This window comes from Sinocyclocheilus grahami, unplaced genomic scaffold (genome assembly GCF_001515645.1).
Source record: "Sinocyclocheilus grahami isolate Dianchi unplaced genomic scaffold, SAMN03320097.WGS_v1.1 scaffold1451.1, whole genome shotgun sequence".
NCBI classification, from domain to species: domain Eukaryota; kingdom Metazoa; phylum Chordata; class Actinopteri; order Cypriniformes; family Cyprinidae; genus Sinocyclocheilus; species Sinocyclocheilus grahami.
The window spans coordinates 53,744-77,054 of NW_015506630.1; the positions used below are offsets into that span (position 1 = coordinate 53,744).

Genomic DNA, 23,311 nt, shown 5'->3' on the forward strand with positions numbered 1-23,311 from the left:
GCAAGTCTGAGAGTGCAGGTCTGAGAATGCAGGTCTGAGAGTGCAGGTCTGAGAGTGCAAGTCTGAGAATGCAAGTCTTAGAGTGCAAGTGCAAGGCTGCAGCCAGACCCTTCTCAGATATTTTACCTTAACCGACCCTTATTGATTGCTTTCATTGATGTAAGCCAACAGGGTCTGGCTAATATTTAGCCAGATAGGCTAATGGTCATATTTAATACATTTAAGGTAGATTTAAGGGTATATGAATAACCCTTAAGCTCAAGTAAGCATTAAGTAAAAAAGATAGGCTATTACTGGGCTTTTGGTTATAACTTACCCAAAAAGTACATCGGAGTTGTGGTCACAAAAGCCATGAAATAAATCCCAGCTGCGAAAGACACCATGCCGATCATGACCATGCTCTCATCTCTAACAGAACATCTTGTGAACATCTTCACACCCAAAAAACTGGTGACGAAGAGAAGCGATCCCGCCGCGTTTCCATAACCCACCTCAGTTGCGCCCCAGCCGAGGGGGTCTTTGAGCACATAAGCTGCCAACATCTCCATTCCTCCAGCCACTGCTATATCATACAAAATCCCACTGAGGAAGAGCAAAGCGATGTTTATTTTATCGCGGGCTTCGTGGTTTATGATCCCAACACTTTCCCGGCGCTCCTGCCTCTCTCCAAGCTCGGAGAAATCGACTTGCAGGAAAAATGCGGCATAGAGCAGGCAGAGGAAATACAGCAGCACGCTAAAACTAGATAAAATTGCTCCTTGTTTGAGATCTACGGTGTAGAGGTTAAATAAGTGACCAGAAGCCAAACTACCAATGAACCCGGCGACTCCATACACCAGCTCGGTTCTCATGATGCGCACGGACCGCTCCTCCTCACCGGAGCACACCGACACCAGCGCCATCACACCTGCCCAGTACGATGCGAACCCGCCGCACAGTCCATGGATCACCGGCACCGCGTCTTTCTTGCATTTTGTATTTCTGGGTAAGAATAAGATGCACTTCATCCGGTACTTAGTGTCTTTCATTCCAACATGAGAAAACATATCTGGAATCTGAATCTGAAATAGCATTTAGATGTATTTACACAGTTTATGTGTCTCAAAGGGGACATGCATTTGACCTGCAGTTACAGATGCATAAATAATGTTTTGTTTTTAACATAAAACCTTGAATACTGATATTTGAAATAATTTAAAACATGAACTAAATAGTCGAAATGTGAAATTAAAACTGCCAGTAGGTGGCAGCAAGTGACTGTTAATGAGTGAGTCATTGAGATTCAACCGATTCATTCAAACGACTGATTCATTCAGGAACAAAGTATTTGACTGTGTTAATGAGTGAATCACTGAATCATTTATTCAACCGATTCGTTCAAAAAGCTGATTCAGTCAATAAGTAAAAACATCCATTGCTCAGAGACGCAAAACAGTGCTGTGATCTTTGGAACTATTTTCGTTAGCAAAATTGAGCGAAAACAAGCAATATTATGTCGAAAATGTAAGTCACTTATTGCTTTACTGAACTTGTATAAAATGATTATTAAATGTGTTCATGCTGATATCTGCAGAAAAACGGTAGGCTACTCTTTGTGTGATATAGATTAAGTTAACTATATTAAATTATATGAACATAAAAAAGCATGCAAAAGCATTTTTTGCCGTCTACAATTTAGAATGCCTTGAATTTTGAGTTTTAATAGACTAATAAATCGCGTGCGTGCACTCTCTGTGATATACTTGATAGTGTCAGATCACACATCATTACAACACTTACGATATTATCGCAGACGATGCTGTATCGCACGCCCCAGACTCGACCTGAGTGGAAAATGAATCATCCGCGGTTGTGCCGCAGTTGTTTACACATGAGCAAAGGTGTTTTTAGGAGTCTAACTTGCAGACGCCAGACCACTGATTTGTCAAACCTGCTTTCCTGCAGTCCGTGCTCTTCTGACTTCTGACTTTATTTTGTAGTAAGTAACGAATATGCTTTGGGGAAATGTATCGGAGTAAAAGTATACATTTTAATTAGGAAATGTAGTAGAGTAAAAGTTGGCTGAAATATAAAACTCAAGTAAAGTACAGATACTCCCAAAAATACTTAAGTACTGTAACGAAGTATTAATACTTTGTTACAATACACCACTGATACACACTCAGAAAAAATGGTACAAAAGCTGTAACTGAGGCAGTAACTTTTCAAAAGGTATATTTTTGTTCCTTTTAGGTACTGATGTATACAGCTCAATGACAGCTTTTGTTTGATCTGAGTGTACAGGACTCGTACTGTGCTTTAGCTGGAAGCTTCAGTTTGAAGTTAAACACGTCTTAATGGTGGATTTGTTTCTTACAAACACACGGCTTTTCATTTCCCAAGCTGTTAACTGATGGACTGGAGTGGTGTGGATTATTGTGATGTTTTTATCAGCTTTTTGGAATCTCATTCTGACGGCACCCATTGATCCATTGGTGAGCAAGTGATGTAATGCTATATTTCTCCAAATCTGATGAAGAAACAAATTCATCTACATCTTTGATGGTAAACTTTCATCAAATGTTCTTTTTTGGGTGAACCCTTTAAACTCTTTTGGCATTACATTTGTCACATTGACAGATTTCGATGAGTCAAGAATAGAGTCGTTTTACACATTTTCTTTTTAATGAGAAAATAATTATATATGTGTGTACGAGTGAGACTTACAATTACTATAAAACAATATAAGCAGAATATTAACATACAATAAGTGGTTAACATGTCAGAAGAGAGCTTTTGAAAGCATGATTGCATTATCACACCATATCAATATCCCTTTGGTTTCTCCCAAAGGGAACTAGAGCACTCAATAAACCTTTTAAGGAAGCAATTGCAAACGGATTTGCCATAATAACTATTTAAACAATAAGAGCAAAACACGCAACATATTTTTGGTGTTACTTTAAAAGTAAAGATAAAAAACACTGCTTACTTGGTTCAAACTGTGAAAAAAACAATACTTCTTGTGATTTCATTAAAGGCAAGATTTTTTTCTTTGAAAAGCACAAACTGTCTTCTGTGAAATTGACAACGAAACTGAAAATCTATCGCAACAGATGCAGTAGTTGTCATGCACATGGGACACTGGCGAGGAAAATGCTTGACTACAAGTCTAAAGTATGTTTGTAGTTGAAAACTTTAGCATTCACATTAGCGACGGAATTTCACGGACAAAAAGGTAGCCAGTAGTGTGTCCAAAGTCGCTTTCAAACTGTTGAAAAAACCAACATATGCTGGTTAGGTATGTTTTGAAGCTGGGATGGTGGTTTGAGCTGGTCCTTTGCTGGTTTATGCTAGGACCAGCATAAACCAGCAAAGGACCAGCTTAAACCAGCAAAGGACCAGCTTAAAGCAGTTCAAATCAGCATCTCAGCTTCAAAACATACCTAACCAGCATATGCTGATTTTTTTCAACAGGGTTGCCAGATCTGTGGAACAAAACCAGCCCAATTGCTTCTCAAAACTAGCCCAAAACGACTCCGTTCCGTTCAATCAAAATCGGGTTCCCAGGGGGTCCTGGACTAAAAAAACAACCCCTGGCAGCCCAGGTAGAACCGTGGACTTGGCAACCCTGCTTTAAATCCAATAGCTTTCTGTTGGTCAACGAGGCGAATCGCGTGAGCAGTTGAAATTTTTATCAGCTTTTTGGAATCTCATTCTGACGGCACCCATTGATCCATTGGTGAGCAAGTGATGTAATGCTATATTTCTCCAAATCTGATGAAGAAACAAATTCATCTACATCTTTGATGGTAAACTTTCATCAAATGTTCTTTTTTGGGTGAACCCTTTAAACTCTTTTGGCATTACATTTGTCACATTGACAGATTTCGATGAGTCAAGAATAGAGTCGTTTTACACATTTTCTTTTTAATGAGAAAATAATTATATATGTGTGTACGAGTGAGACTTACAATTACTATAAAACAATATAAGCAGAATATTAACATACAATAAGTGGTTAACATGTCAGAAGAGAGCTTTTGAAAGCATGATTGCATTATCACACCATATCAATATCCCTTTGGTTTCTCCCAAAGGGAACTAGAGCACTCAATAAACCTTTTAAGGAAGCAATTGCAAACGGATTTGCCATAATAACTATTTAAACAATAAGAGCAAAACACGCAACATATTTTTGGTGTTACTTTAAAAGTAAAGATAAAAAACACTGCTTACTTGGTTCAAACTGTGAAAAAAACAATACTTCTTGTGATTTCATTAAAGGCAAGATTTTTTTCTTTGAAAAGCACAAACTGTCTTCTGTGAAATTGACAACGAAACTGAAAATCTATCGCAACAGATGCAGTAGTTGTCATGCACATGGGACACTGGCGAGGAAAATGCTTGACTACAAGTCTAAAGTATGTTTGTAGTTGAAAACTTTAGCATTCACATTAGCGACGGAATTTCACGGACAAAAAGGTAGCCAGTAGTGTGTCCAAAGTCGCTTTCAAACTGTTGAAAAAACCAACATATGCTGGTTAGGTATGTTTTGAAGCTGGGATGGTGGTTTGAGCTGGTCCTTTGCTGGTTTATGCTAGGACCAGCATAAACCAGCAAAGGACCAGCTTAAACCAGCAAAGGACCAGCTTAAAGCAGTTCAAATCAGCATCTCAGCTTCAAAACATACCTAACCAGCATATGCTGATTTTTTTCAACAGGGTTGCCAGATCTGTGGAACAAAACCAGCCCAATTGCTTCTCAAAACTAGCCCAAAACGACTCCGTTCCGTTCAATCAAAATCGGGTTCCCAGGGGGTCCTGGACTAAAAAAACAACCCCTGGCAGCCCAGGTAGAACCGTGGACTTGGCAACCCTGCTTTAAATCCAATAGCTTTCTGTTGGTCAACGAGGCGAATCGCGTGAGCAGTTGAAACACGAACGAAAACTTTTTAGCCCTCACGCAAAAACTCGAATCCCATGCATTATATGTAAACAATTGTACATCAGCCTGAAATTTCACAACATTAAAGGTGCGTTGCATTTATAGTTCTTCGGAGAATTTTCACGGGCGAAATGCAGTTGTTTAAATAGGAATAGGCTATATGTGTATTTAGTGTGAGCGCGAAAGAAATTTCCCAATTTCCAATTTAGAAACACGAATTCGTCGTGGAGACCCAACAGAAAGCTGCTTGATTGTGCTTCATACAGTACTGACAATAGTCAATTAATGTTTTTGCGAATATTTAGCGAAATTTAGCTAATGTGCTTGCAATTCTCGTCTGCTGTTCCCAGATGTCCTCAAAGGCTCATGCTTATGCCATTTAACACATCGACAACTGCAAGACTGCTCAATTTCTAATGGTTCCTTTTCCCTCTGGTATTCTGTTTTAAAGCAATTTGGCCACCATCCTATGCCATAGGAATCCTATTATATTACAGATTTGAACTTTGGCTTATTTCTTATAATTTAGCTTTATGAGGTAAAAACAACCTTTTTTTTGTCCATATCTCATACATTATAATACAAAAGCATGCCATCTTTAGGAAAACTAAAGCTGGCTTTATGTTTCATTTGAACGCTGCACATTTCATGATGCAAAACCAGTCAGCATCACAGTCAATACTTTAACTACTCTGTGCTAATAATGTTACCTGTAGCACCTAAACAAACTAATGAAAACTGCATATAGTATGGCATAGTTGGCCCTCAAATACACACAACACAGGTATATATGAATATAAATGTGCTGTAATAGTACTAAACACCAGTCATTTTGTCCCCCCAAAACTATTTTCCATTCATAGGAACACTGTATATATCTCACACTGCTCAAATAAAAATATTTCCCCCTTATAAAATTCAAATGATTTGCTCACCAACAATAATCATCTCATATCAAAGAATCCAAGTAAAAACCCAATATCCTGCTCGGAGTAAAACTGATGGTCATTACACAATCTCACATCAAGCATCAACACAAACAAACACTTCAGAAAGTCAGTATCCAAGCAATAACTTGGTTGTGAAAATGTGAAGCGGTATAGTATCTCTTGTCTTCAATGCCGAGAGAAGTTTTTTTTTCCCCATAGTCTCCAGAAACAAATCTTCAGAGAGGTGTGAATTCCCAATAAATACTTGTGTTTTTCCTGGTGCACATTTTCCTTCTGGTTTTTCTCTCTTTCTCCTTCTTTTCGGTATACAATGGAAATTTAGTTTACTCTTCCTCCTCCTCCTCCTCCTCCTCCTCCTCTTCTTCTCCCTCAGCCTCTTCCTGGTTGGCGTAGATTCCCGCCTCCCACCGGAGGGCCATGTTACTTTTTCTGCGAGTGACACGCGTTGCCTCCAGAACCTGAAGATAGATATAAAAATATGTGTTAATGACCGTTTAGTTTTTTTGTTATGTGATGATATTTTCACTACAGCGATTTAACTATTTTTAAAATACAAAAACATTTTACGAAGTAATTAGAAGAACATTTCCCTTTCAACCATAAACTGATGTTGACTTACAATGATATTTTATATACTATATATAAAACTTGATTTTCTTAGAAAATCTGTGATTTGAGCTCTAAAATTAAAAAAATGTTTGTTGTAGAAGGGCTACAACTCATTTAACCCTTAATTTTAATATTTCTTTATTTATAATAATAATAATTTATTTATGCATGTAAAAAAATAATAAATAAAGACCTATGCTATAGAAGGGCTGGGTTATATGTTATTTTGTTATACCATGCTATACTGTGGCTATACATTATTTATATTGAGCACAACAAAAAAATTATGTTATTATCAATTTTTAAAGACATTTAGTTATTAAAACATCAATCACACATGTGCAAACATACACACCAGATGGTCCATTTTAGACCACACCTGTCCTAAATACTTTCATGCTGAGTACAAGTTTGGGTCTGATTGTCCAAAACCATTTTAGATGTAAACTACAAGCTTAAGTGCAAACACAGCATAAAAGCAGAAATAATAATGCAGAAAAGAGAACAGCCATGCTGTTTCAAAAGAAATATTGTTGTAAAAACAGGTGCCAAGTGATACACTCACAGGATCCTTTGTGTGCTATTTCAGTGAACCTAAATGTCCAATCTGAAGTTCTTAAACATTATGTAATATATAAAAACACATTTGGGCTGAAATATTAGGACTCTGAATGGAGGTGGTAAAATGAACAAATGAAGACTGGACATTGTAAGTTCATTGACACAGCTTTCATGGGACACCGCACTTTAAATATACAGTAGATCATGTAGGTGCAAATACTTTGACGATTTCAAAATGTGGCTCTGTATAATGTATATGTAATGAATGATGCAATGATACCACATATAATACAACGATTTCATATGTCAAAGTATTTTGCACGGCTACATGCCCCTCCCCCCAAAAAATCATGCAATAACACAAATGAAGGCACAATGAAGTTTGAAGCAAGCATTGCACAAGTACCTCAGTTGTAACTGAGCGGACATACTGACGAGAGGGAAAGAGGAAGAATTTGTTAATGTGCAAACACTTGCTATTGTGTAGAGAACAGCTTCTGAAAGTAGGTCAGCTCACACCAAATAATTATGTTTCTTTCATATGTGTGTATATACTTCACTTTTTATGTTCTATATACAGATCATATTGGCTCAATACTGTGTGCTCTGGGTAAAGCTAATGACTGCATTTGAAATGACTATGTTCTTAACTTGCCACAAGGATCTGTCCTAGGTCCTCTGCTATTTCTTTGTTAGGGCTGTTCCCTATTGTGTTTTTTTTTCAAGGAGCAGGTGTATAGACTATATTTATTAAAATGTATTGATAATTGGAGGTGTTTGTTTGTGTAGGTTCAGGGCCTCACTACCACAGCCACTGTTGATGGAAGACATGTCTTTCTATATTTAGATCTGTGGTTAACCAATATAGTGCAACATAAAGCTCCAGTTATTGTCATTTATTTTGCATTCAGGACTGAAAGTGAATTAAATCCTCAGAGACCAATAATATTGTGGTTCTGAAGCCGTAGCTTTTACTTTGCCTGCATTATAATAAAGGAATGAGATACTGTCAGTGCAGCAATGTAGCAAAACACAGGCACTTTATAGTTTGTTCTCCAAATAATAGCTTTTTTAAAGAGGAAATGTGTAGTTGATATCTGAGAAAGCAAAAGGGGAAAGACTGTGGTTGACATAAAACAGTATGTCCTCAGTATGTGTTCTGTGGTGGTTTTTCACATGGCACAAGTCTTTATGAATTCAGTTTCTAAATGAGCTGGAAAGTCCCGTTTCTTCACTTTGTTAGCATGAGATGAAATAGAGGAACATGGTGTCTGATGTAAGTTATGGCAATTGTTTTTTAACTAATTCCAAATGTCTTTATATAATTCAAGTGAATTAATTTAACCAATTAAAGTGAAAGTGAATGTTTTGACTATACTAGCAAATTGATGTCTGAGAGAATGCAAGTGTAGACAAGAAAAAAAACCACAGACAATGAATTATCCCATACAGTATCACTGATTGATTACCACCATTATGAACCTGACCATAAGTGACTTACACTGTTGTCCTCAGTTTTCTCTCGGCGCTTGACCTTGTGTGTCTCATAGTCCTCCATCAAAGTCTGCATGAAGTTCTTGGGTCGCTGTCCTCCTCCAGAATCATCACTGCCCAGATCAGACAGCGGCGAGGGCAGAGCGCCATCTGAAGAGCACGGCGATGCTGGAGGAACTTGACGAACCTTCTCTATCTTACCTGCAGACAGAAGAAAACAAAACAGAATAATGAATGAATTTTCAAGAAATGTATATAATTTGATATTTCTTTATTTATATTGTAGGGTGTAATATGTCTGGCATACGATCTTGGCCTTTTTCACAAGATCCATTCAAACTCTGTTTCTGTTTTGTTGTTACATTCCATTCCAAGCACTGATATGAAAATTGGAATTATAGTATGTTTCAGCAAGATACTTTTTCCATCACTCATCATTTTAGAGGACATGAAAGGGCCCAGAGTCCCAGACACATTCTTGATGAGGACCCAAGTATGAATACAAGAGGCACAGAGGACTCAGTGTAGAAACCCACAATGCGGTTCCTCATCCCATTAAATCAAGGGAATCTGAGAGAAAACCAAGTCAGAAAAACCAAACCATGTATAAATAAGACATTTATATAAAAAACAAGGCCAAATAAAAGAGTATAATATATTATTATAGGTATTTTTTCCATACTGGCCATAGTTTGTCACATGATATTCTCTGAAACTGAAAGTGCCCTTATTTTCTTTTACTGACGTTGGCAACTCTGGCAAAATTTCCTGTAGAAAGCAAGTGCCTCCTTACAAGAAGTCTATATTTGTCCTCTACAGATCCCTGTCATTATACCACAAGATAGCTTCAAACAAACACTATGGTATTTAGCATTATAGCTAAAAGCAAGCTAAAAGAAAGGACTCATGCTTTCCCTATGACACCACTAGAGAGCAGACATAAGCTTCTCCATACAGAACATCATCAAGAATGAGACGTGGACAATCGCCAACAGGAACAACACACAATGACATTAAACGCTGTGCTGCTGAGCATTACATCTAACTCCATGCTAAATAAAGCCTCAATGGGACAATGGAGTTTAAACATGCTTCTTACCAATCAAACATAAACAGAAACATTTAAAGTACAGCCAGTTGCAAAAATTGCTCAGCCTGCAAAAGCTTGCAAAAATGACTCAGGCTGAACAGCGGGTGCAGACCCATGGGACACAGTGTGCAAGGAATCTAAAGTAAAGAAGCTCTATAAAGAAAACCTCCAGGATTCACGACTGAAAATCACCAGCTTATCAAAGCTCAGAGCTAGAAATCAGAACCTTCGGTTTTAGCTGCTAGTTTGCATTAGTTGTCAAACTGGCATATACACCATCGGAGGAAGATGCATTGATTACTGATTGAAGTACATAATTAACTGGTGCAATCCATGAAAAAAACGTACAAAGAACAGCTGTAGTATGAGTACTAATTTGCAATTTATATGGCTTGTCCTACAGGGCTATCAACTGGGATAAGGGGTCATGAACTGAGAAATCAAAATTCACTTGATCTTTTGACATATAAGAGGTCATTGTACTATAACTACATGCTAAATAAAGCCTCAATGGGACAATGGAATTTAAACATGCTTCTTACCAATCAAACATAAACAGAAACATTTAAAGTACAGCCAGTTGCAAAAATTGCTCAGACTGCAAAAGCTTGCAAAAATGACTCAGGCTGAACAGCGGGTGCAGACCCATGGGACACAGTGTGCAAGGAATCTAAAGTAAAGAAGCTCTATAAAGAAAACATCCAGGATTCACAACTGAAAATCACCAGCTTATCAAAGCTCAGAGCTAGAAATCAGAACCTTCGGTTTTAGCTGCTAGTTTGCATTAGTTGTCAAACTGGCATATACACCATCGGAGGAAGATGCATTGATTACTGATTGAAGTACATAATTAACTGGTGCAATCCATGAAAAAAACGTACAAAGAACAGCTGTAGTATGAGTACTAATTTGCAATTTATATGGCTTGTCCTACAGGGCTATCAACTGGGATAAGGGGTCATGAACTGAGAAATCAAAATTCACTTGATCTTTTGACATATAAGAGGTCATTGTACTATATAACACCCTGTAAGTTTCAGAACTCAAAACTGTCTTGTTAGTCTAAAAACAGCTTATATTGAAGGCAATCACCCAAAACAACAGGTTTTGGAATGTACGACTCTATGTAATAGTGTGGCTAAACACCGCCTCCGCAGAAGAAGATCAATGCCTCCTTCTACATCGCTGCCTGTTTAGCCCTGCCCACCGATTCTACATCACTGCCTGTTTAACCCCGCCAACCAGTTCGCGCAGGTAGTAGGTAAATGATGAGAGCGACAAACGCAGGTCTACGGAGAAACCAAACAATACATTTTATTTGATGAATTGATTTTTAATGAAGTGATAGACCATGTCAGTAAATACTTGGTCCTTCGTTCACTTCATTTTACAGCGGATTCATTTACAAACAAGGCACAGTTCAACACAAGATTTTCAGAAAGACTGAAACTAAAAGATGATGCTTTGTCGACTAGTGTTGTCAAAAGTACCGACTTCGGTACCAGTCGGTACTGCAATTTTAAAAACGTTCATTTCCCGCTAACATTTGAGTGCTGTTGAGAGCGGATTCTTAAACACTGCTAGTTGGCCATAGTGTTCACACACTCAAATGTTAGCGGGAAATTAACATTTTTAAATATGCAGTACCGACTGGTACCGAAGTTGGTACTTTTGACAACACTATTTACATTGGATCTGAAAGTAATGTCGCACCAAATGTGTTACTGTTATTATGTGGTCACTATTGCTTTCTCTGTTATTACAGATCATTTGATATGTACTGAGTGTTTATGCATTTTTAACCTAAAACACAGCAGCGTCCATCTATGAAGGATGTAGGCTGTCAAACCAAGTCAATCATAGCAGTGGGCGTTGACTTCAGAGTCTACAATCCACCACGCATATTCAAACAGAGCGATCTGATGAGGGGGGTCAAAACAGGACAGAAAATAGCCTATTATTTCTAAATTATGTTTTTTTAATGTAAAAATTGTGATAAAATTGTGATAAAGTCATGATAAAGTCATCAAATAAAGCTTTAACCATAAATATCTGACTTATTGTTCTGAGTGTTCAATTATTGTTGCCATGATTGCATACAATGGTTGGATATAATCATACCTGGTGCTGTCTTCCCAGCAAGGACCAGCTTGTTCGGCTGGGTGCCGGACTTTAGCTTCTGTGTACGGGGCAGGTGCAATGTTTGTGCCTGTCGTTGTCTCTTCAACTCTTCCTCACGCTCTTGGGCCGCCCGAATCTCCTCTTCAATCATGGACAGGGTTCTCTGTTTGCGCGAGCGCAGCTTGAACGGTCCTGAGGTGACCTCCGTTTCCTGAGCACGAGTGACAGCTGCAGTGCTCCTGAGCTCTGCTGCTTCAGAGTACTTACTGAAATAGCTGAATTCTGGTTTCTCACTTGGTGGTGGAGAGGGACTGGGAGGTTTGTAAGTGTTCACTGGGATAACCGGGGAAGCTTGAACTACAGTTATCTGAGGAGCAATTGTTTTCTTCTCCTCTAGGGGGGATGGCACTTTGGGAGGTGGCGTTACAGCAGATCTCTCCACTAAAGGTTGGGGCTGTGGTTCAATATTTTCCACATGTCTCTCAGGGATGGGGGATGAATGTTGTGTGGCCTGCAGAGGCTCCCATTTGTCATTCTGCTGAGCAATGGCTTGCTGGATAGCGTTTTGGACAAGAATACCTGCATGGAATTCCAGCTCTTCTTCCGTCAAGCCATCCGCCTGATAAGACCCACTCTGTTCACTTGGAGATTTGATTCCACTTTCATGTTTTCCATTGATTGGTGTAGTGGCCACTGGAGTTGAGGGAAAAGAGTATTCCCCAAGAGAGTTTTCCAAATAGGCACTCATGGTCTCATTTGACGCACCACTGTCGCTTATGTTGTCCATACTGAAGTCATTGGAGAGTGTCTCAAGTACAGTGGTGTCCTGAGACCGTAGGGATAAGTCATCTAACCCGGAGTCGATTTCTTCCATATGGATGGAGCTGTTCAAAGAGCGTCGACACAAATCAGAGTCCTCATCCTTCACAATGGTCATCACTGCCCGGGCACAAGTAAATTCATCATCTTTCAACTCATTCTGAGCCAAACCATCTTTGGGTGGCATGGCAGATTCTCCAGAGCAGCAGTAAATCTTTTCAGCTTTGACTGTAGTAACTTCACTTCCATCGTAGGATGTGACCCCTTCTTGATTGGCAACTGTGACAGAACCGCATGGCCTCTCTACGTGTGTGACCTCTGGAGTCCTGAAGAAAGGTTTAGCAGAGTAAAGCTGTGGTGCCACATTCCTCTTAGGGGCTGTGGGCTGCTTGCTATGTTCCATCTGCAGAAATTGCTTGCGTGCAGCAGAAAAGTCAATCTCTTCCATGGCAACATCCTCCTTATTTGCTATTTCATGTTGGGTAAAGAAGATTGTCTGTCTGGGTGCAGCTTGCGGCATATGGTTGACTTCTGTTCTCATCTGCTTCCTCTCCTCATATCTTCGAAGCGACTCCAGTTGCTCTGGCTCCAGCTCCTCTTCCAGTGTCTTTTCCTGAGGTGGGTTCCACCATTTTGTGGCAATTCCAGGATTCTTCTTGACCGCTTGACCCCGGATGAGTTCCAGCCTTTCCTTCTCTAGCTCAGCAATCTCCTCTGAGGGTCTGACTTTCTTCACCCGAACTTCTTTCTCAGTTGGGGTGTCAAATAGTTTCGATGGTTTCTTCTCTTCATGAAATGGTCGGAGCTCAAAACGTGCCTCTTTCTTGATTGCTGTCCTAGGTGACTCAGGTGACCCTGTACAGTCCCTTGCATGACCATTGGGTTTGGTGTTGAAGTTGTCATCAACAAAAGTGGTCTGTTTTTTCCCTTCTAAAACAACTTCATGGTTGTGTAAGTGAGATGTGTCACAAGTACGCACAGATGGTCCAGTTCCATGAACTTGAATTGACTTAATATCAGGGGAACTTGTCCCATTTGAAGTCATTTCTGCCTTGGGATCACAACAGTTGGCCTCAAGGACCTCGTCCAGGTAAAGGATTTCCTTGGCAACTTCGCTGTCCATTCCTTCTCTTCCATGTCTCACTATATTCTGTCCACTGCTCACATAACTTTGCTGAGAGTCGGTCTGAACTTCAAGCTCCATACTGCTCTCACCACCGGATATCAGACTCACAGAATCGAAAAAACTCACAGTCTTCAGGTTTCTCTTGCTTTTCAGCTCACTGTCATCCTCTGAGAGTACAGGGGACTTCTGGGGAAATAAAAACAGAGGTCACATTAGTTTAAACATGCATTTATGCAATTCTTCTTCACAATAAACACTGCATTATGAATGGGGATGAATACTTGAGTACTCACATATTTGGCAGCAATATGACAGCAAGGATCGATCATAACATTTCTATAATTGCAAGACATGATCTTTTTCTAACCTTAAGACATTCCACACCTTTAAAATTTAGTAACTAGACAGTAATACTTTTGCTGCACAACTGGGTTTGTTTGACGTCAAAGTTTGGTTGGTTTGGATGGCGTGAACACTGTTTTCTGAAGCTGTGTGTGCACATGTAATCCACACTTAAGTCTGCTTGAGGTGTTCTGGGATGTAGTTCTTGTGAACTCTTGCTGTTGATATGAATGAAATTGCAGTACAGATTGCAGAACAACATGATAATGTACAATTTGTCTTTACATGCAAAAAGGCATAATTTAAAATAGTGTAAGATGATGCAATGGTCAACTATGTGCATGGATGGACCCCTGCCCCAAACCAAGCACTTGGTTTGCTTTTTTTGTTTTTTACCTAGTACTGTACTTAAAATGACAAAACATCCCAATTATATTGGTTGCTACACTGCCAGTTGTATGAACATCAGAGAACAAAACAACATCCCATAGGAAATATTGCATGTGACTATCATGCATAATATAGGTAGACTGTGATAAAATGTGGAAGATAATGGGTTTGTTGAACTCTGACCTGTGATATCTGATCCTGAATATTAATAATTTAAGGTCCCTTCAGAGGTCTACAATGGTATAATGGAGTTGCAAAAGTCTCAAAGAGAGGAAAACATGGACCAAACTTAGTATTGGAATTCATGATTGATTGGGGGAAGTCGTGGCCTAATGGTTAGAGAGTCGGACTCGTAACCCAAAGGTTGTGGGTTTGAGTCTCGTACCGGCAGGGATTGTAGGTGGGGGGAGTGAATGTACAATGCTCTCTCCTGCCTTCAATACCACGACTGAGGTGCCTTTGAGCAAGGCACTGCTCCCTGGGTGCTGCAGCAAAAAATGGCTACACACTGCTCCGGGTGTGTGTTCACGGTGTGTGCTGTCTATTCAGAACAGCATATCTGCACTTTATTCTTATTGACCACCGGTACAGCCTGCATTCGGACAGTTATGCACACGCTGCATGCATGCTTTCTGTGTCACGTGTTTTATTTGCGTGGACAAACAGGCAGTTTATCGATGAGTGACAGAGCAGAATAAGGATGGAGCAAAGTGTGGATGTGCTGTCCTTGAAGGACATTCAACTTAGTTTTGTTTAGATTTTGCTTAGCCTATAATTTTAAATGACAGATGTCGTATTTATTTATTTTTCTCTGCGGCACTTTTCCTACTGTGTTAACAGAAAAATGTCAAACGAATTTAGTATTTTGACAAGACGAATAAAAATAAGAATTACAATTTTTGTACAACATTTTTATTTTCTCTGAAAATTCTTTTCCTACTGTGTTAACAGAAAAATGTCAAACGAATTTAGTATTTTGACAAGACGAATAAAAATAGCTCATAGGCTATTTTTGTACAACCTACATTTTTATCCTTTTTCTCTCTGCGACACTTTTTCCCTATTGTGTTGTCAATGATAAACGAATTGTATCCTGACAAGACGAATAAAAATAAGAATTACAATTTTTGTACAACATTTTTATTTTCTCTGACACTTCTTTTCCTACTGTGTTGCATAAAATATTAAACAAATTTTGTGTTTTAAGATAATTCATATAAATTCAAGTCAAAGTTGATCAAAACTCAAAACTCAAATTCAAAATTCAAAACTCTTGACAAGACGAATAAAATAACATACCATTTTGTGCAGACTACACTTTTATTTGTTAGCCTATCTCTCTTTGTTTCAGTAGCGGAAATTTAAATGTGAGATTCTGGAAACGAGATCTAAATTTAGCGGGAAAGGTCGTGTCGGGGAAAAAATTATTCTAAGCAGGCAGCGGGTGAACAAAGAGTGAATATATAGTGGGAGCGGGTGGGTGCGGAATATAACCTTGCGGGAGCGGGACTAACAAAATAGTCCAGTGCAGACCTCTACCTCCATGTCCATGTCTAATGGGTGTAAGTGGGTAATAGGTCCTATTTACTTACTAAAAGAAAAACACAGATGTCTAGACTATGTAGACACTCTTTATTTACAGAGCAATAATTGCAGGGGTTCTTCTATTTCGTGGATCTGGTACTGAAACCTTTAAGTGGTCTGGTAACCCTGTGGGAGATGGCTGAGATGCATTTGCAGAATGAAGCACTGCATGGTCTCCTCAGGCGAAATACTACTTGTTACGCTGAGCTTTGCTTTCATTGCTGCTCACTCACCAGATGGGACAGACCTTTTTAAATTAAAAACTCTGACAGAGTCTTTTGTATTTACACAATCTGACGTCATTTTCAGTGTCCCAGGTTTAGGTTCATCAATTAGTATGAACTGAAGTAATGCTGAGATTATTGTGGAATGACAATCTTGTTAAAAGTTTTGTTGACTTAGTCTACGTGAGTTTTTATTTGAGGCTTTCTTGTTTAATGTTGGCTACAAATTTGGTATGCTGGTCTTCTGTTCCAACTGCATGAAATTCCTTTGCTGATATTGGCTCCAAGTTTGGACAACACAGTGTGCCACAAACCAACGTAAATAGTACTCCAGAAAACTTTTAGCAAACCTTTAACATACAAAACCACTGTATCAATACAAGATACTAACAATGTGAGAGAGTTATTGCTTGTCAGACCTGTCTAAAGTGCAGTTTTACTAAACCAAACCAATCCGCTGTATTCTCTAGTAATCAGAGGCCATTGCAGGAATTCTGTTTCTTTGCTCAGCATTTATGTTTTAGAGGTGAGCATGCATGCCTGAGCAATTTCACTTGTTTGCAGTTGTTTGAAAGTAGGTGTTCCTGAAAAGGCTAGTCAGAGACCTGTTTAAAATAGCAGTAATATAACCTGCCATAAATGGAAAAGCATAACAAACTAGTGGGAATGAAGCATAGAGATGTTATTTTTACTGGACAGCCTAGAAAAGAGGAATTTGTTCTGAAATTACTTAATTTTCAGCTCAAAGCCAAGTGCTATTTCAGGTGATGGTGTGTTCATTGCCACATAAAGTAAACCTATTTCTGTTTAAACACTGGGTGGAACAAAACCTGTATTACATCATTGTATATTTTTATACTAAAAATGTTACAATTCATACAAAATCACCAACTGTAAAGCAGTTACATATTCTCAAAAGATTGGGTTGCTCTAAAGGGGCAAAACATTTTATGCCCAAGCCTGTTTAAGCGAATCAGAAGAATTAATTCAGATCAAACAAGTGTTAATAACTTCCTTCTTATCTCAAACTGTAGTGTGTATGAGTAGCAGGCACATGATGTCTTTAATGTGGCATGAGTTCAATAAGACCCCTTTCTTCAGCGCACAGACCACCCTTCCCCTCAGGGTGTGTTCATGAGCTTTCAGCCCAAACTCTTACCAAATAATGACATTAGGAAGTCATGTGAACTTCCTCGAGGCTGTGAAAAACAGACTAGGACAGATTTACAGACAGAGAGAGAATGTTTATCACTTTGAACTGAGCACCGCATTTACTCAAATTATTTGTAAAATGGTTCATTCAATCCACCACTTTTTATGTAAGAATGGTTTTACAAATCATTGACAGAGCAATTCATACAGCTCATAAATAAAAAGGTCATATTTGACTTCAATTTGGTGGTAATGAGAATTGCATAACAAACAAATTAAGACAAATTGATGTTCTACAAAATACATGTCTTCATTTTCTAGAAGCACAATGTAATTTATTGGATAGATTTTAGTATGGCTTCTAGAAGTATAGAGAATGTAATTTATGAATCATGACACTATTCAAATATTCCAGTGATGGGCTTCTGGAAGAGAGAACTCAACACAGCTATTGACTGGCACACTTTCTGGAGAAACTGTTTTGTTACCTCAAATAACCTGGCTTATCAACTGATTTATTATAAGTTCATTTATAAGGCATATATGCCACTCCTTGTTTATTATATAAGATGAAAAGACGTGTCCTGTTCAAGCACTTTCAAGCACAAATTAAGCAGTTAAAGCAGTTTTCCAAGGTCCCAACCAACTTTCCTACAGGAAAGAAGAAATCACAAATAAGATCTCAATTAGCTCTCATAGCAATGAGTTCTAATAGAGATTTAAATCATTTGTACCGTCAACTGTTTGGTTACCAACATTCTTCAGAATATCTTCTTTTGTGCTCAACGGATGACAGAAACTCATACAGGTTTGGAACAACATGAGGGTGAATAAACAGTGACAGAACTTTCATTTTTGAGTGAAATGTCCTTTCAAGTCTCTTGCTCAAGTTTTTCTCATGAGAAAAAACCCCAGCAATTTCATATTAGTCTTTTAACTAATTGAGATAAGATCTCAATAGTGTCCCAAACAATGCTCAGATTTGTCAAGATACTGTTGTAACGAATCAGCTCATGGGAAATATGAATAATTAACCATAACTAGTTATGATTAATTATTAGTGTGTCAGATTGGTCGAGACGCTACACTGTCTGTAATTTTAATATGAGCTCAAACATTGCATAAAAACAACAGTGACCATCAACGTTTATCTTCAGAAAAGAGTTGGACATGAATTACAGCATTGCAAACATGTTAAACTAAAGTGTTTGAAAAAAAAAAAATTTAATGAGGAAATGAACTAACCCCATGAAGCAAAAATACTTTAAAACATAAAACTTTATGATTGATTATGCAAAATCAATATACTTAAAATTTATTGCAAAATATTCAAATAAATACAGATATAGCCATTGTTTGAGTGATCAAATCAACTAACGGAGCTTTTTTTTTTTTTAAACTAACCTATGATATTCACATTCATTTAATGCTCTATACTGTTACTGTTTGTGAACATTTATTTCTTAAAGGGGTCATATAATGCTACATGTACTTTTACAAGTTGTTTGAACTGAAATGTGTGTAGGCAGTGTGTGTACACAACCACCCTATAATGATAAAAATCCACCGAGTGGTTTTTTGTTAATCTACTAAAATCTTTACCCCTTTCTCAAATCGAGCCGATCTCAGATGCCTGTCTGTGTGACGTCACACAGACAGGCCCCTCCCTCGACAGTTTGATTGACAGTAGCGTTTCAGCACAGACTGGACTGGCGTCTTACCTCAGACCCACCCTGAGTGACTGTCATCAGTCCGCCATTGTTTCACCGCCGGAGCAGATGTAGACAAGAATGGCTCCTAAGCGATTGAGGTGTTTTGTTGTTGGATGTAATAATGAACATAGCAGTCCTCATTTACTCCCGACATCTGAAGATGCAGTGGATTATGTTTGTTTTTGAAGGGAATGCGCCCCCCGATCTACATAAATGCGTCTATGTTCGTGCAAATCATTCGTGATCCAGCTTCACCAACAGAAGAAGTGAGTGTAAGGTTTTTTAATGAATATTTGCAAATCGACTTTCCTAATAATGTGCTAATTAGCAAGTTTCATGATGAATGCGGCTAAAGTCTCTCTGAGAGCGGCTCGGAAGAGAGGGGCGGGGTCTGCAGAGCTCATTAACATTTAAAGGAAAATGCTACAAATCTGCATGCTCTGAAAAGAGCTGTTTTTGACAGGGTAAAAAAGGTGTTTCTTACACTACCATTGAGAAATTTGAACCAAACTATGATACAGACTTTTCATTAAGACCCTAAAGAATCATATCAACTTGTGGAAAATGTGCATCCCATGACCCCTTTAAGTAATCTTGGGTGAAACATGCAAGCCAAAGCGGATTCGTAAATGAAGCAAAGAAACTAAGAAATCCATTAAGTCTCTTGAGCTTTGAAAGAGCAACCTGTAAGCATTACCCTCTGGGTTCTTCATTTTTTTCCTTTCAATAACCATAAGCCAATCTCATATATATCTGCAGTGGCTGTACATTAAAATCTGTGGCCCTGAGCAGTCAGATGTGAGGGACATCAGACGAACACACACACTCTCCACGGATGTTCCTCTAAACCCCCTCTGACATTCCCGGCATAGTTCAGCTGTCTTCCAGGCTCCGGCAGTCTAACAGAAGTGATGAAGGATACACAGCCCTGCCTCACCTAACTATATAAACCTGCAAAAGACCGAGACGGATGGAGATAAACTCCTTGTATATTTATATAACTTAATGTGCTTAAGGACATAGTGCTTCATATTTGTCATTTTACATTTACTGAAAGTAGTCTATAGGTGCCTCTATTTATGTGACACTCAGCATGTTGTTGCCCTCACAGCATCTGGAAGCAGTTAGTCAGACAGACGCAATTAACACAACTGAGCCACATTTGGGCCTACTTTCTCTTTCAAAAGAGTGGCCCCCCAGAAAGTATTTGGGCACGTAAGCCATTTTTAGAAATGTATGTTTCTTAAGGATTTCATTAGACTAAGCGGCATTGGTAAACAAACAATGCTAGAGTTTTCTCAGTACTCATTTCTGAACTGTGACTTTTCATAAACTGCTCCGAAGATATATTTAATGAAGGTATACTGCAATTTTCACACACAGATGTGCTACAGAATAACCGCAGGTGTAGTTCATCACAATATGAACATGCTCCGCTAGTTTATTTTGTCATTTGGTCACTTTGTTCGTTCACGATTTGTCTTCAGGCATCCAAACAAGTCAAAGAACAGAAAGATTCCTCAGTAAGGTTTTTAGCAGCTCACAGTGCAGTCAGTACAGACCGACCCATCACACTGAACCGCTGATGAAAGACTCCTGAAATAGGATTATTAACTCGACCAGCGCAGACAGGGAACATCAAATAATCTCAATTACTGCGCGACTGGATTCAATGAAAAACAAATGGAGACTTTTGATTAATGCTCCTGCTTTTAAAAGTTTCAGAAGAGATCTTGACAATTTTTCAAACTCAAATCTATGCAGATACCAAAGACTGCAATCAAATACAAGAATTCTCAATATAAACTCAGACAAGAAACTACATATATAATATATTCTATATTAATTAGAATATTATAGCTCTACACTCTTAAAAATAAAGGTGCTTCACGAAGCCATAGAAGAACCTTTCTGTCTAAATGGTTCCATAAAGAACCTTCAACTAACATCTGAAGACCCTTTCTGTTTCGTTGTGGCGAAAGAAGGTTCTTCAGATTATAAAAAGGTAAGAAAGAGACGGTTCTTTAAAGAACCTTTGACTGAATGGTTTTGCATATAAGCACCTTTATTTTTAAGTGTATACATTCTAAAAAATTTTGGTTCCAAAAATTTTGGTTCCCCAAAGACCCTTTCAGTGAACAGTTCTTAAAACCCCCTTTTTTTCTTAATGTGAAGAGCTTTTTAATAATCTAAAGAACCTTTCTACACTATAAAGAATCTTTTGTGGAACAGAAACGTTCCATGGATGTCTTCATGGAACCATAAACGCCAATAAAAACAACTGAGGGATTCCAGACGAAACATCTCACGCAGCTGATACACAGATGAAACACAACTCAATCTCAGAGCTATGAATGTGCAATCACTTTTCTCAGCCTCAAAAATAATCTGAAACTAGGCCTTCTTTATATTTAGGCCCAGGTGTCTAAACCCGAATTCCAAAGAGTTTTTTTCTTACCTTTTTCATACTTTTCCAAATTTGTAAACAGATTTCTGCCACCAAATTACAGATCCTTCACACGAAAAAGAAAACTCGGTACAGACTAGAAGTTCTGAGTGTCCCTGAGTGTCTGAAATCTGAGAAACAGTTGTCCTCCAACACCTCAAACTATAAACCTTTGAGGAGACCCAGTGAAGCCCAGGACAACACAACGCAAGGGCTTTTCCTGGCCACTTCTTCCACCCCCGCCCCGTGTGTGTGTGTGTCCCGCATGCTTCACTCACCCCACACCGCTTCCGTCCGTTCTCCTACAATGCCTCTCTCTCTTCTGTCTGTCCCCAGGAGTCAAAATTCTTGCTCTGTCTAACTATTATGTCATGGGCAAAGAGGGTGTGGTCTCTTCCTGTACTCACACAAAGAAGCGCTCTGTCAGAGCCGCCCCCCAAACGCCCTTCACCGACCTGGACCTAGACTCCTCTAGTTTCGCCGGCAGACACCTTACAAGGAAAGGCGCAGTATGGCTGGGTGGGAATCTGTCCTCTGGGTGGAACATTATTCACTGCTGACTCAAAGATGCCTCCCTGACTGGATTCTCTTACTCATATTAGATAAGTTTACAAGTTTTGGAAGTTGATACAGATGGAATTTTACCACAGCACAGCAAAAATATGCTATTGAAAATACGCTATGATTTCATTTCTAAAGCTTTATTTCTATAGTTTAATATATTACTAAATTAAAATAAACATTTGTTTAAAATATAACAAAGTTAAAGTGGGTGCATTCAAGTGTTTCCAACCCGATATTACAAGAATTTGAACGTACTGTACAAATTGCTAATTTTTATGAATTTATACTGAAATTTTCAGAACTATGTTTCTTAGCACACTTTAAACTGTTTAAAATTTAAACTCGTTTTCATGACCATGCGTCTTAACACACTTAAGTCGACTTTTAAAAAGTGCACTTTTTAATCAAAGTACATTTTAAACCATTATCATAATCTTTTTTTCATGCTTTAAAGAAGTACACTTATTTTGTTGTGTTGGCTAACATAATAAAGCACATGGACAAGTACTATATCACAGTATAATTTTAACTGTTGTGTTATTCAATATTACAGTTAAAGTTAATATATTTTAAATGTACAAAATTTCAACGTCATTACAAAGGTGAAATTACAAATTTAATTAAAATTTAAAAAAAATACATGACATACAAGTTTCAATAGAAACAATACCATAAATGCTTCTTCAAATTGTAAAAAAGAATTAAAATGAAAATTTAAAAACATTAAACATTCCATAAACACACATGCATTTACAATGAATTTAATGTTCATTGTACATTTTTGTTTAATTTAACACAAAAAATCAATTTCTTTGTTTTTTTTTATTATTATTTGTATTTTAACTTTTGCTGCACTCGTCATTAGATATTGCTTAGCTAAATAACATGAGAAATGTGACTGGATAATAATGGCCCGACCAACAAACCTTAGAACAATACTGTAAATTATTATTTGTATTTTAACTTTTGCTGCACTCGTCATTAGATATGCCCATGTCATTAGATATTGCTTAGCTAAATAACATGAGAAATGTGACTGGATAATAATGGCCCGACCAACAAACCTTAGAACAATACTGTAAAAATTACTTTCCACGGCAAAATAAAATTGTAATGAGTATAACGTTTTTTCTTCAGAAAAATGCAATTACGTAAGATCCCAAGTATTTAAATTGCGTGTGAGTAAAGTACAAATCCTCGC

The 23,311-nt window shown here is 38.2% G+C and overlaps 2 protein-coding genes across 5 annotated transcripts in view; both read right to left on the reverse strand.

Moving 5' to 3' along the window:
• Window positions 1-943, reverse strand: part of LOC107570385 (thymic stromal cotransporter homolog) — an 8,501-nt gene extending 7,558 nt beyond the window's left edge. The window contains exon 1 of the mRNA XM_016256614.1: window positions 317-943. Coding sequence (XP_016112100.1) covers window positions 317-902 — 586 coding nt within the window. The 5' untranslated portion in view covers window positions 903-943. The remainder of the gene's footprint in view (window positions 1-316) is intronic.
• A 5,054-nt stretch (window positions 944-5,997) lies between these two features.
• The window catches only part of palm2akap2 (PALM2 and AKAP2 fusion), a 33,628-nt gene continuing 16,314 nt past the window's right edge, over window positions 5,998-23,311 (reverse strand). For 2 of the 4 annotated variants that reach the window (XM_016256617.1, XM_016256615.1), the window contains exons 2-4: window positions 11,752-13,882; window positions 8,548-8,741; window positions 5,998-6,334 (exon numbers count right to left, since the gene is read on the reverse strand). In XM_016256617.1, the coding sequence (XP_016112103.1) occupies window positions 6,200-6,334; window positions 8,548-8,741; window positions 11,752-13,882 (2,460 nt within the window). In that variant the 3' untranslated portion in view covers window positions 5,998-6,199. Of the gene's footprint in view, window positions 6,335-8,547; window positions 8,742-11,751; window positions 13,883-13,989; window positions 14,427-21,558; window positions 21,696-23,311 lie in introns of those variants that run through there. The other 2 variants (XM_016256618.1, XM_016256616.1) reach the window with 2 other exon arrangements.